This window comes from Acyrthosiphon pisum, chromosome X, assembly GCF_005508785.2.
Source record: "Acyrthosiphon pisum isolate AL4f chromosome X, pea_aphid_22Mar2018_4r6ur, whole genome shotgun sequence".
NCBI classification, from domain to species: domain Eukaryota; kingdom Metazoa; phylum Arthropoda; class Insecta; order Hemiptera; family Aphididae; genus Acyrthosiphon; species Acyrthosiphon pisum.
The window spans coordinates 91,272,637-91,286,348 of NC_042493.1; the positions used below are offsets into that span (position 1 = coordinate 91,272,637).

Genomic DNA, 13,712 nt, shown 5'->3' on the forward strand with positions numbered 1-13,712 from the left:
ATACATACTCAGCTGTTACCCTAGAGTTACAATATGAAGCAATATTATAAAATATATGGCCAATATGAATAAAATAAAATCCATCAAATTTACTATAATATCTATATAAACTTTATCTAATATAAACTATATTATATAGGTAAATATTATAGTTATCAGTTGTCACTAATCACGCAACAAAGTAGAATAATTCCAATTAATATAATAATTTGTTCTTTACGACGAAATTGTGAGTTTAATTGTTATAAGTGTATTGAAAAAGATACAACAACAGTTCCTTAAAGACATACGTAAGAAACACTTTTTTATTTTACCAGCTATTTATGTCGGTCTTAAAAAATGTGATCATAAAGTATTTAATTTTGCACCATAATCATTACGATCAGTTTACCATTCACGATTTATACTTTTATCCATTCGGCTTAGATGTGCAGGTGTACACCTATTTTGGCACTTTTTTGACTTTATTTATTTCTTCATATGCGTATTCTGAAATATTTTAGACGAGCTTAGCATTTAAAACTAATTATGATGCCTAAAACAATATACGGATCATGTATGGTTTGTGAGGTTGGTTTTTGTTTTAATCATATAATGGCAAATTAAAAAAAAACGTGTATTAAAAAACTACTATAGAATAATATGTAATATTTGTAAATACGCGATTTGGATTTCGTGTGAAGTTCGTTTCAAAATTAACATTTAAAAATGTATTTCTAGATTTTGCATGGAAAAATATCATCCATTCGATCCCGACAACATAGACAAATATGTAATAGGAGATAACTATTTGCCAACGTGGAATGTTCCGTCTCTAAAAAAATATTACGTTGATCAAGGCGCTTCGATGAAAGTCTCCGTCGAATCTCATCTGAAAGCTCAAGGTGATCACCGGAATTCCGGAGAACTATGTCCATAGTCGGACCGACTTTTATTGAAATATCGCTGTTTCTTGTTTAAAGGAAGGGATGCTACAAAAATATGGGACCAATTGGAAGACGCCATACGAGTCGTATGTCTAGAAAAAGAATCAATGATAAGAAACCTAATGCGAAATTACAAGTCGAAGACGAATTTTTTTGAAATGGCACGTTTTGATTTTGTTGTCGATAACGATCTAAAGGTGTATATAATGGAGGTGAGTTATACGGATTCAATGACCTTTTTTTTATGTGATTAAAATAAACTATTGATTGCATTTGTTTGTTAATTGTTGAATTTGTTTTTAGGTCAACATGTCGCCAAATTTGTCATCGGCTCATTACCCACAAAATCGTTTACTTTACGAACAAGTGTTATTCAATTTGTTTGCTATTGTAGGCCTGACTCATTTCGAACGGTAATATTGGAAGTGTTTTGTTTTCGTTATTATATTGATACTTATTAATTGTTTATAACACTAGAAGGTTATTAGAACAGTGACATTTTACAATTATGTATTAAAGTATATAATTGTTACAGCTATTCAGAACAATATTAGAACTAAACGACTGTAGAAATGTGAGCAAGTCTGTTTTAGAGTAAAGTTTAATAAGGCATTTATAGTAGGTAAACGTGTTTAAATACTTAAATAAAATATAAAATAAAATAGACTTTGTAATAGTAAAATATGATATATTATATTATTAAAATATGATTAAGTGGACTTGCACATTGACAATGTACCTATAAATGACGTCTTAACTCTTAATTTTTACAAATCGCGGCTAAATATTTTAGTTTAAATCAGAGAAGCCGATATTAGAGACGGACAAGATTAATGTGTTTTTAAAATACGCGTTGTTCATATACTTGTTTCGACGTGTTAAGGCATTAATAAATGGGTTCATTCCTATTATATCATTTCCTACGAAATATTGTGTTGAATAGGTAACTAAAATTTTATATCGTTTCTAAATTTGCTCACAATAAATTTTCGACGAACGATGAAATTCTTCATTATATTGTTATTGTTGTATTCTGTACAATTTAAACACACGGTGTGTTACGGCTTATCATTCTTATTTAAATTGGAATAACAATAACATATTATATACAAATACTACCTAATATATTGTTGTAGATATTATACATCGAACACCTTTGAGTGATGTAAGTCGGTATTACGAAGAGAGTAAAATCAACTCATATTCCTATTGTAAAAACCTATTCAATATTAGAGAGCATTATGTTATATATTTTTCGGAGTTGTCGCCGTCTAGTGTGGCTTCTGAATTTGCGACTGCAATAATATGTTATTATTGGTTATAATACTATGTTATTAAAATTGTTATTTTTTTCATCGGCTTTAAGTTTCAGGTTTTCTCAGACCTCTTTGTTAATAATAATATATTGTGTGCACGAACGGTATGTTTAGCAAAGGAGACAGTATGGCAGTGTCCACGAAAAACATCGTCGCATACCCTGAAAAGTGTGCTAGACTGAATTGTGACCTGTGCGATTCAGAAGACTGTCTACTGTGCAAACCTTGCATGGATCGGGACACAAAAGTCCAATTCACAAATGCCTATCGGGAATACATAGATCGGCATGACTGCAAAAGAGTTTTCCCGCCAAAATTTGTAAGTTATTAGACATGACTATTGAATAATGAGCTATGACGGATTTGTGTTTATTTTTGACGTTCTGTATCGCCTACCTATGACTATTTATTTAATATTATTTATTTATACGAAATGAATTAATATATTTTACACTGAAAGGGGAGATCTGGGATTACATTATCTACCCGTCGAAATCAAGTCTCAAACATGCGTGTTTTTAAATATATACCTAAGGTTATGCAATGAATTTCGATTGATTTATTAATTTTATTTTTGTTCAGAATCCGAACTTTTTGAACAACTCTGAAGACCTTAGCAGTTATAGTCCGAAAACGCGTTTGATGTACAAATGGTTCAAAGGAAAATGCATCGCGGACACTGAATGGTGTTAATAATTCAAAAAATGTGTTTCGCTAGGAATCGTGAAGAGAGGAAAGTCACTATTTCTACTTTTAATCAAAACGAAAGCCATATTTATATATATAGTTTTTTTTTTTATTGTTTTTATATTATTATGTAATACTTTAATTAAAATTACAAAAAGTTAATTTATTTACGTAACCTTGTTATTTTTACCAAGTAAAATTCAGTTACTCAAATCCAGTCTGTTGCTATAGTATATAAGTATAATAATATGTGTGTGCGATAAAAAATATTTCGAATGTGTTACGTGACAATAATATTTATACGCTTTAAAACTATGTACCTATATAATATTATAATTTGAAGATATAATATTTTTTTATTATATTCAGCCGAACAAAGTGGCTAAATTTGAAGCTATAATATTCTAATAATTTTCAAGCATCTATATCGATAAAATATTTATCACTAGCAACCTATAATAATACGTTTATGCGTGTGATCCACATTTAATTCATACAACAATTTGTTGTGATAATAAAATACTAACTCTACATTATTATTATTTATTATATCAATAGTTTGAATAATAGTTCTAAAAAGTCTAAGACTCTAATAGTCGCTAATAATATTATTAATGAAATTAAATATAATAGTAATGTCTTATAAACGTGTCAAAGATCGAGTTCGTCGGATAAATTATTTTCGTTTACGGCCCCGCGGACATTTTTCAAAGAAAAACTACGAATTTTGAATTTTCGGTTTATTTTATTACGCGCCTTTCGTTGTTTCGTGCGAACTACGAACTGTTTTTGAAATCAATAAATATAACATTATCTCTAGCCACCGCGATTATATTTTATTTAGTAGTCAATTATACAACCATGGTGAGCAAGGAAAACGCTTGTAATTTATTTTAATTATTGTTTTTATGGCATTAATTTAATAGTTATAATAATAAATTTCTATCTTTTGACGGCCTGGGCGGGTAAAGGATTTAATGGGGTCGACATTTCGTCGATTAAAAAGTTTTGCGACTAGAAAAATAATATTACCAAGAACGAAAATCTTAACCGAAGTGCAACATTTTATCGTGTCCGACTAGGATGTTGCGTTACAGATCATTATTTTAATATTTTGATATATTATTAGCTCTGATGGCTCAACACGTGTGTTGTATTATATTATTATGATAACGCGTTGCCCTATCAGTGGCGTACCTTCTGGCGTGTTTGGACGGGACCTGTTGGCTCGAGTGGCCATTTTTTTTTTTTACGAATAATTAAAACGGTCGGTAATGGACTTGAGCGTTAACTCACTACTCAAAAATTTGTCGAAAAGGTGTTCAAATCGGATCTGTTATAGGTGGCGTCGGCGATGGAGATAATATGAACTATACCTAACTTATAATAATTATTTATAATATTATAATAATTTCGTGCTTACAGTATATCGGCCACTCATTAGCGCCCTCTAACTCTACACACGACGTATGGAATGTTAGTGTATAGGCAGATCCGGTCCATAATATGTATTATGAGAAGTTTATTACAAATATAAAAGTCCATCACTCAAAAGTTATAAAATATCTTTTTTATAATAATTTTTTTTTTTTATGGTAGCGGGAGGTGCATTTTTGATGTAAGACCCTCATAATACGCCACTGATTATTAGGTACACAATGTGTGCGCGCGAAATAATATAATAATATAATTTTTGCAAGGGCGTAAGGGATATTATACGCGCCACGTGTGTTCGATTTGATTTAAATTGATGTTTAGGCGATCGATTCGTTTTAAATTGATGTTTTGGCGATCGATTCATTTTAAATTGATGTTTGGGCGATCGATTTTGGAATCAGCGTTCATGAACTATTCACGTTGATATCTCATGACGTTTACGATTGTTGTTTTATCTCAATAAGGGAAGTAAAAAAAAAAAAATAATAATATTTATAATATAAAAACAGCGTTTCGGTGGGTGGTTGACGACGACGTCGGCAAACGTGTCAGTACTGTATAATATTATTATTTTAACAGTGAAATGAATATAATATAAACAATAATAACGATAATAGTAATAAGAGAAATACGATATTGGTATAGCTCCGCAGTAAATAGTACCTGATAGGAACAGGTATATACCAACAATCGATTGTGAATATTTTATGAGAAAGAAAAGTAAACATTATTATATATTATACAGGCGATATCTTACGAATTTTCTGTTTGTTTTTTTTTTTAAAACTCGGCACGATAAGTCTTGAGCATGAGTAAAATAACAGATAATAATATTATTTATTGTGCATGGTGCGTTTTATCAAGAGAAAAATAATTGAGAGTCATAAGCCAAGTGTGCGGGGCAGCATAATATATATTATAGCTATTGAAGTAGAGTGAGTGCAGGTAAAATGTTTTTGTATCTATATGTAATTGTATCACCGATAGAAAATGATAAAATAGAAGTGAGAAATCGATGATGATAATATTATTATGAAAACAATGTGCATAGTAATTTGTCGAGGTTTTGGCGTGGTGCACTGCGGAAAGCAGCCACCGGATAACGTAAATTTCTGAACGCTCGGGAAAAAGTTAGGTAATATTATAATAGCTATATATAATATATATATGCGGCAAAAACTGGTAGTCTAATTAATAAGTGTATTACATATAGTACGGATAAATAGATTATTAATATTATATTATGTTTACAAGAGATTTTAAACGGTTCAGATTACGCGATTCGAGCAGGTGGTTATTATCGTAGACTGATCCCCGCGGAGATGACTCTGCGATCGATAGTCACCCGTCGCTGTTATGCACAATATTATAATAATATTATTATGTCGACTGTGTGAAATCGCCGATGGTCAGTATAATAATAATAAGCTATATAATAGTAATAATAATAATAATATGATAATATTATGGAAACTGTAAATAATAATAATAATGATAATGATAATAATAAAAAAAATGAATAATTATTATACGATGAAAATAATAATAATAATAATAATAGTAGATTTTGTCGAATGTTTTCATTCAGGGCTGTGGCAACGTCAACGACAAAGTGTGTCTGTGCACCGGTGTTAAGCGTTGGGTGTTGTTGGTTTGCGTTGAATAAATCACTTTGTACTCTTTCTCATTCTCCAAACAAATACCGAACCTATAGCGGGGTAAAAAAAAACAGAAAAAAACAGAACAAAGGTATAATAAATATCAACACAATACTTGTAACGTGCAATTCTTACATATCTAATATTTAATTATACGCTTGGTAAGTATACGTCATTATGCTTTTATAGCTAAGAGGCTGCAATAGTACCTACTACAATATAACGTTGTAAATGTTTCACCAACAATTTCCCATAGAAGAATAAAAAAAAAAGTCATGCAATATTCACGTGCGTAGGTAGATAATATACAGAATAATGGCGAATTTATTATATTATTAATAATATATACTTTCAGCATTGGCATTTTCCCGGCGACCATAAATAGTTTTTTTTATAATTTTTATTATTCATTTTTATTTTCATTTGATCTCTACTTTAGTTATTTTATAATATCAAAAGAAGCACCGCTGCAATATACCGCAGGTTGATTCGCCAAGCATGATTACCCCCATTCTTACCTTTAATAATGAATTCGTTCAAATCCTGATTTTTAGAGTTTTCAAATATATACCTACTCAAAGACAATTTTTTCAAATTCTGGAGTTTTTTTATTATTTAAGGAGTGTACTGTTGCGATACAAACTTCTGTTTTTCAAATAATAACACCACTCTTTTAGTCCTGCTGTAAATTATTTAGTGGATAATTTATTTGAAAATGTTGATGTACCAAATTTAAATTTTGAATTATTAGTTCCTCAGTTATTAAAATGTTTGTTCTTAGGATAATAGTCCTTAAAAATGGTTTTACAAAAATATAAAATAGACGTAATATTGGAACTAGTATTTGTTGACGATGGACGTATAATTCTCGTTGGAACACAAAATTAAATAACTCAATAACTACTCGTACTAATTTTTAATTCTTATACGTCAAATTTTTCAGAAAAATTATCCACTGAATAATTTGCAGTTGAAAAGGAGGATTCTCATTTGAAACACAGAAGTTCGTATCTCCACAGGACACTCCTTTAGTAGTACCTAAAAAAATCTCAAGAATTTGATGATGTGGTCTTGAGGCTTTAATAGTATATTTAAGAAATCTAAAAAATAATATGTGATTTTGAATAGCTGCATTATTGAAGAAGAAAAAAAAGTGGGTGAGCATGCTTGGTGAATGATCATGTATGTAAGTACGCCGACGAATGTGTACACAGGAACTATTATTATGTAATTTCATGTTCTAATCATAATGTGCAGATGTATAATGGGCGGTCGATTATAATTATTCGTCTTGGTTCACGACGGAACTTTGTGTTGTCGTGGGATGATTATACCTTCATACGTGCACGGAGGATTTGAAATTTTCTGTCAGAACAGTTGGTTGGATATTGTTTGCCATTTCACGTCAAAAGCAAGAGTTTATTGGTAGACATATGGTTACGTCAGTAGAAATAATATTTCAAGGCTGTATAGCTTGTAAGACTATATGACGGTTAACGGTATTCGGTTTACACATAGACAAACCACGACTCGAACGATTTACCGTCGGTAGTTTGTGGTTAGATATCGAAATTGCTCTCATAATAGTATAATCGAGTAATAAAAACAACTCATTGGACTCGTGAGCTGACGTTTTTAAAATTAAAACGCATTCAATGCGAAATTCCTATGTAATTTTCGATCCTCGCACACAGTGTTATAATATTATGTACAATGAACCTTATATTTAAAATCGATTCATACGCGTATAACCATTAATATGTAACCTATCTATGAATTGTAGAAATTGTATCGCGACAATATAGCTATAAGATGAAAAATAAAAATCGATATTACATTATTATTCGAATATTCTTCGAACATAATGTACGATACCCCCGGATCGATTCCACGTGTAATTTATCCAGAAATTTGGGACACTCCATCTCGAGTAATCCGATAGTTATATACACAATACATATTACGATATTATTACACATTATGCACTGTCTATATACCAGATCCTATATTAGGTATCTATAATATCTATGCGATTTAGGTTTCTGTTCGTGTACATGACGTGTCCATTCGAGTTTATCGGTCACACACATTAAAAACTTTTTGGGTCAATATGTTACCCAATATATTATAGTATACATTATGGGAGACAATATGGTTTTAACTCATCAGCAGATAATACACAATATTGGAATTTTATAGATCACTCGCGTGTTGATTTGAGCGCATAATGTGTGCATCGTTTAATATAATATAATATTATGGTGACACATCATAGGTACGATAAAAATAATAATATGCCATAAAAACCACTCTATACAGGAAGATTCACCAAGCACGTTCATCCCCCTTTTTTCTTTACTAATACAGTTATTCAAAATCTAATTTTCGGAATCCCTTTATCTAGGTACCTACTTAAAGAACATATTATTATCAAATTCTTGAGATTTTTTGTACCGCTTAAGAAGTGTCCTGCGGTGATAAAAACTTAAATTTTTCAAATGAGTAACCCTCTTTTTTGCTGTACATCATTTAGTAAATATGTTTTTTGTAAGTCTTGATGTACCCAATTCAAAATTTAAACGAGTAGTTTCTTAGTTATTCAAATGTTTATTCCAAAGATAATGGTCCTTAAAATTGGTTTTACAACAATTTAAAACAGATGTAATTATATTAAATCTAGTATATTTTATTATACTTGGACTATTTTTGCAAATTATTAATGTTTATAAATTAATAATAATCACCAACATTTTTTAAAAAACCATAGGCTCCATATCTTTCAAATCCATTATCATGGTCCTATTGTCCTTAGTACACAAAGTCAAATAACTCAAAAACCACTTGTTTGAATTTTGATTCATATAATTTATCAAAATGTTCAGAAAAATTATCTGGTAAATAAACTACACCCGAAAAGGGGGGGGGGGGGTTCTCGTTTGAAAAACAGAAATTTGTGTCGCCATAAGACATGCCTTAAATACTACAAAAAAAAATGGTCTTTCAGTGCATTATATTTTGTAAATTCAAAAATCAGAATTTAAAAAATGTCATTATATTAAAGGAACAAATTGGGAGAGGGCGTGAGCATGCTTAGTGAATCATCACTCATATTAAGGGAATACACAAAAAATAATCGACTGACAAAGTATAATATATGAACTATCAGCTTGAGCGTACGAGAGTGGTTTAAGTCGAGAATTGAAACAATGTGTTGCAACTTGTGAAGATAATACCTATTTACGAAGAGAAAAGTAGATGAGAACTAATATACGTCTGACAAGAGCGTCTTTGATGGTGAGTGGAGGTGTGGTACCTCCTGTACATATTATTCGTTGATTAAGTTTTGTGTGTTGTAAATTAAAATTTAACTAATTTCTCAGTATGACTGGTAGAGTTGAGTATTGAAATTCGAATAAGTTTGTAGACTGCATTATAATTTATGGTAATTTTCTATATTATTTTAATGATGTGCATGTGTTTTAAAAACGGAAAATGTCGTCCACCCACCTCAACCAAAGCCCGTAGCTATACATAGCAATTTTCACAACAAATTTAAAAAGTGGTATCGATAAAAATCATTGTAACAAAAACAATAATATCGAGGAGGGGTAACATATATAGGCACGTCGTGACAATTATCGAAATTTCATATTTTGCTAAACAGATTAATATTGTACCGTATTTGGTGCTAACTCGAATAAATTAACTTACTTACGTAGTGAAAAGCGTTATAAAATTAAATTACGTTTTGGTCAATATAAATATAATATAGTGTACGCCTAACTATATGAAAAACTGATAATTAGGTAATTATTTTATCATTGAACACTCTTCATTTTAAAAAGTATAAATTTAAAAAAAAAAATGTTCATAGTTTCTAGTCAAAACAACATTTTTAAAATATATATAAGGCTAAAAAGGCAATGGCCAAGAGAACTGCTCAATACTTGAAAAATATAATATAAAAAAAAAAAAATTAAAACCCTAATTTCTGGTCAGGTGGCACTGCTGGGAGCCTTCTTTTTCTGTTATTAATGTTATTTTGTTATTATGTCATCACACTTACTGATTATTCCTTTGTATAGATTGTAAATACACTAGGTTTAATAAAAAAAAAAAAAAATATATATATATATAATTATTATACTTTTGAATATTTTGTATCCTTATCTTTTTTTAAGTTTTTACTTTTTTGAATGATAGTATGCATTTTTCATTTCATATTCCAAAGCAGAATATTTTTCTAAGTAAGTACCTATTTCGATACATATAAATCGAATTAAGGACGAATGGTTTATTAGCTATAATTATTTAAATTGTTTTGATGACTAGTATGAAGTGGTACGTGGTTAATGTTGGTCCACTACTCCACTCATGGATAGTTTAAATACTTATAATTCATAAACTAGTTAAAACTACTCTTCCCAAATTCGAAATTCATGTATTGCAATACTCAGAAAAATATTCTGCTTTCGAGAATGCAATTAAAACTGTATGCTGTAAAAACGTACTAAACTATAAAGATAAAAATATTTTAAAATATAATTGTTTAGTAATAACGTTGTTTTGTATCGTCTTGAAACCATGTAAAAATATATTTTCATAACATTATTACTTTTTAAATAATGAATGTCTAAAGTTAAATTAATCTCCCACATGCATCGGTGGCTGTATAATATGGAACCTAAGCCGCAGTGGCGTGACGGACATATTTTTACCCATAAGGGCAACTATACTGAAGCTATCCCCCTTCATAGACCTAAAAGCTTCCTATGTATGGCTTTTTTTTTATTATAAAATATGTTATTTTACTATATCGACTTCCAATGATAAATACCCTACGCATTCAGTATAGTATTGCCTTTCCAGTTTCCCTTTATTACATAGTATACAACAATACAGAATATTAACAATATTATGTGCTGACTCCTAGAGTAAAAAATAACTATTGTTATGTCTATTTATAATGCTAATCCACCACACTGAATTACAATCAACATCTTATAGGTACACATTCAATAATGAAGGTTAATTACCATAAAAGTATGTTTACACCCTAACCAAACCATGAGCACGATAATACAACACTATACGGGGAAATGAGAGAACATTTTAATTAGAAAATAATATATTATTATGTTATTATAATCCGAAATATTTTAAGGGTGAACTGCATATAGATACGGTATCGTTATGTCGATGACGTTATAACAAAATATGTTAGGTTAGCAGTGCTCAAGTCACAGGTTCCCGATGTGGGCTATGGGTAAAGATTTTCAAGTCCAATTCTATACAACGTCATCAAAGAGTTGTGTGGTAGGTTATTGACTCGTGACCGGTGTATTTTTATCCAACGGTGCTTTATAAAATACAATTAATATACGTGTCTCGACAGTTCAGTGAAAATTAATTATTATGAACAAAAAAAAAAAAAAATTGTCAAATGCAATTTATCGTGTCTTGCGAAATTATCGATTTAATTATAATTTATTTTTAAACAAATGTAAAAATTGGTACCTATAATATTGTTATACATTACGAATACTCGTGGTTATAACAATATTCTAAATATACTCCTACGAAGTCATCAAGCAAGTACCGCACAAAGCCATTGAAATGGTCTACGTTAAAATATCCAACTAAATACTAATATAATATTATATTTTCGATATTTTTTTAATATAGGTTGGACATCGATAATATTAATGAACAAAATAGCATAGATGTCGAATTTAACGCGTTAAACTGAATATTTTAGTGTTTAGAGAAAACCGAATGGGTATAAAAACCCAAGTCGAAAAACACCATAAGGTTAAATAACTTTAATATTTTTACATGGGCCGCTGTGAAATTCAAGTTCTGTGACATTATTATACTGATATAGTGATATCAAATAATTTGTTTAAATCGGGTGGCACCCGTAATAATTGTTTTGTCGACTACGTTAAAATGGACGAGAATTAAAAAAAAAAATAGAATTTTCAAAACGCCGTTTCGTTCGGCTCCGTCGTAGTTGTTCAATATCGTGCGATGTTATTTTAAAGTACTCGGCAGCGCTCCACTCAACAATATTAGATTTTATTATATTCGGATTTATCACTCGACTGCGTTTTAATGTGCACTGTAATTCGATACGCGATCGTTCGAAATTCAGATTGTTGCACCTAATGTTTTTATTATGTATTTTTTCGTAGAACTCGGAGAAAACGCGCACGTGCATGAGACATATCAAAAACAATAAAGACGGATAATATTATATTTAACATATAATAATATGTATAGTATTTCGACATAATAGGTATATTATTATGCAAGTATACATAATGAGAAGATGTGCATTTGTACAACAGGTGAGACCTTCTGCTACAGGTTGTCTTGAGGGGATTTTAATGGAAGTTTGATGACGCTATATGTTAAGATATATTTAGGAAATGTTCGTAGGACTCGCTGTTGTATAGAGTTTTTGAGTTATTCGTTGGCATTTTAAATTTTCACTTTTTTAAACTATATGTTAATCGACGATTTCTCGAAAAGAAATTTTGAAAAATATTCCGAGTTCAAAAAATATAAAAATAAAACAAGTTATAATAGGTATATATTATTAATAAATTATAATCGTATGACTTTTTACGATCCTTCGATAATTAGTGGATTCACAATTTTTATTTTGAGTATTTATTGGGCTGGAAAAAAATGTTTGGCACGCCTCAGGTGGAGTGTGGTAGTATTATGTTTTTATACGCATATGATCGACGACGGCCGAGCAATAAGTAGGACTGAGTGTAATGAGAACAGTAAACACGCAGAGGTGCCGAACGATAATACAAACCACGTAGAACGCACAGATGTGTATTTATAGAGAGGGAGTCATACGTGGCACAAGCGATGTAATGACCTCTCCGATTTTTTTTGTTTTTAGTTTTAATTTAAAGTAATAAATATTATTGCTATCACACGGCGTTATGAATAGGCAATATAGGTACATGGCGGTCGTGAGTGATGTTTTTCCGGTATTTTATATTACGTACGTTTATCAAAATAATATAAAACTAACAATCTACGCGTACAGCTACGATTCGATTGTTATTGGTCGATGTTCTTAAGTATTATGTAAATATTATAACTACCAACTGTTGCTTTAGATGAACGAGAATGGAATAACTGGCAATACTTTTGGATTTTTAACACGAAACTGCGTAATTTAAATTGATAAACAATTAAGAGTATTATTAAAATGCATACTGCACGTCAAAACTTAAGCCCGAATACTGTCCTAAATTTGATTGAGGGATAGTGTACACATAATAAGTACTATATATAAACTATTTACCGTGGTTTGGGTTTTTGATTGAGTGTAGGTACATAATAAATACTATACAAACTAATTATACCGTGGTTAACCTGACCTGTTATTGGTGCAGAGCGAGTTATAATACCTACGAATTTTCACGAATATCATTTAATATTATTTAAATATTATTTCCACTCGTTTGAAAAAAAAAAAAAAAACAAACAGAGGAATTTTCTAAGCATCGTCTTGACCTGCATTATTATTGCATCCGACAACCTATAACCATAGACGTTGATGGCGGGGCTATTACGAAATAATATACAGAACGTTTTAGAAACGGATAGATACGCGTGATTGACGTACAGAGCACATCAAACTAAAACCGATCGCCCGAATG

General features: G+C 30.3%; 2 protein-coding genes across 5 annotated transcripts in view; one reads left to right on the forward strand and one right to left on the reverse strand.

Annotated features, from left to right (window-relative positions):
• Positions 1 to 3,460, forward strand: part of LOC100572843 (tubulin polyglutamylase TTLL6) — a 34,144-nt gene extending 30,684 nt beyond the window's left edge. For both annotated transcript variants that reach the window (XM_029491147.1, XM_029491143.1), the window contains exons 5-9: positions 721 to 884; positions 963 to 1,138; positions 1,230 to 1,339; positions 2,357 to 2,561; positions 2,825 to 3,460. In XM_029491147.1, the coding sequence (XP_029347007.1) occupies positions 721 to 884; positions 963 to 1,138; positions 1,230 to 1,339; positions 2,357 to 2,561; positions 2,825 to 2,935 (766 nt within the window). In that variant the 3' untranslated portion in view covers positions 2,936 to 3,460. The remainder of the gene's footprint in view (positions 1 to 720; positions 885 to 962; positions 1,139 to 1,229; positions 1,340 to 2,356; positions 2,562 to 2,824) is intronic.
• Positions 1 to 13,712, reverse strand: part of LOC100163512 (lutropin-choriogonadotropic hormone receptor-like) — an 86,333-nt gene that overhangs the window by 10,418 nt on the left and 62,203 nt on the right. For 2 of the 3 annotated variants that reach the window (XM_016807441.2, XM_001945344.5), the window contains exon 16: positions 4,883 to 6,074. The exons of the other annotated variant lie outside the window; for it this stretch is intronic. In XM_016807441.2, coding sequence (XP_016662930.1) covers positions 5,951 to 6,074 — 124 coding nt within the window. In that variant the 3' untranslated portion in view covers positions 4,883 to 5,950. Of the gene's footprint in view, positions 1 to 4,882; positions 6,075 to 13,712 lie in introns of those variants that run through there. 3 annotated transcript variants of the gene reach the window in all.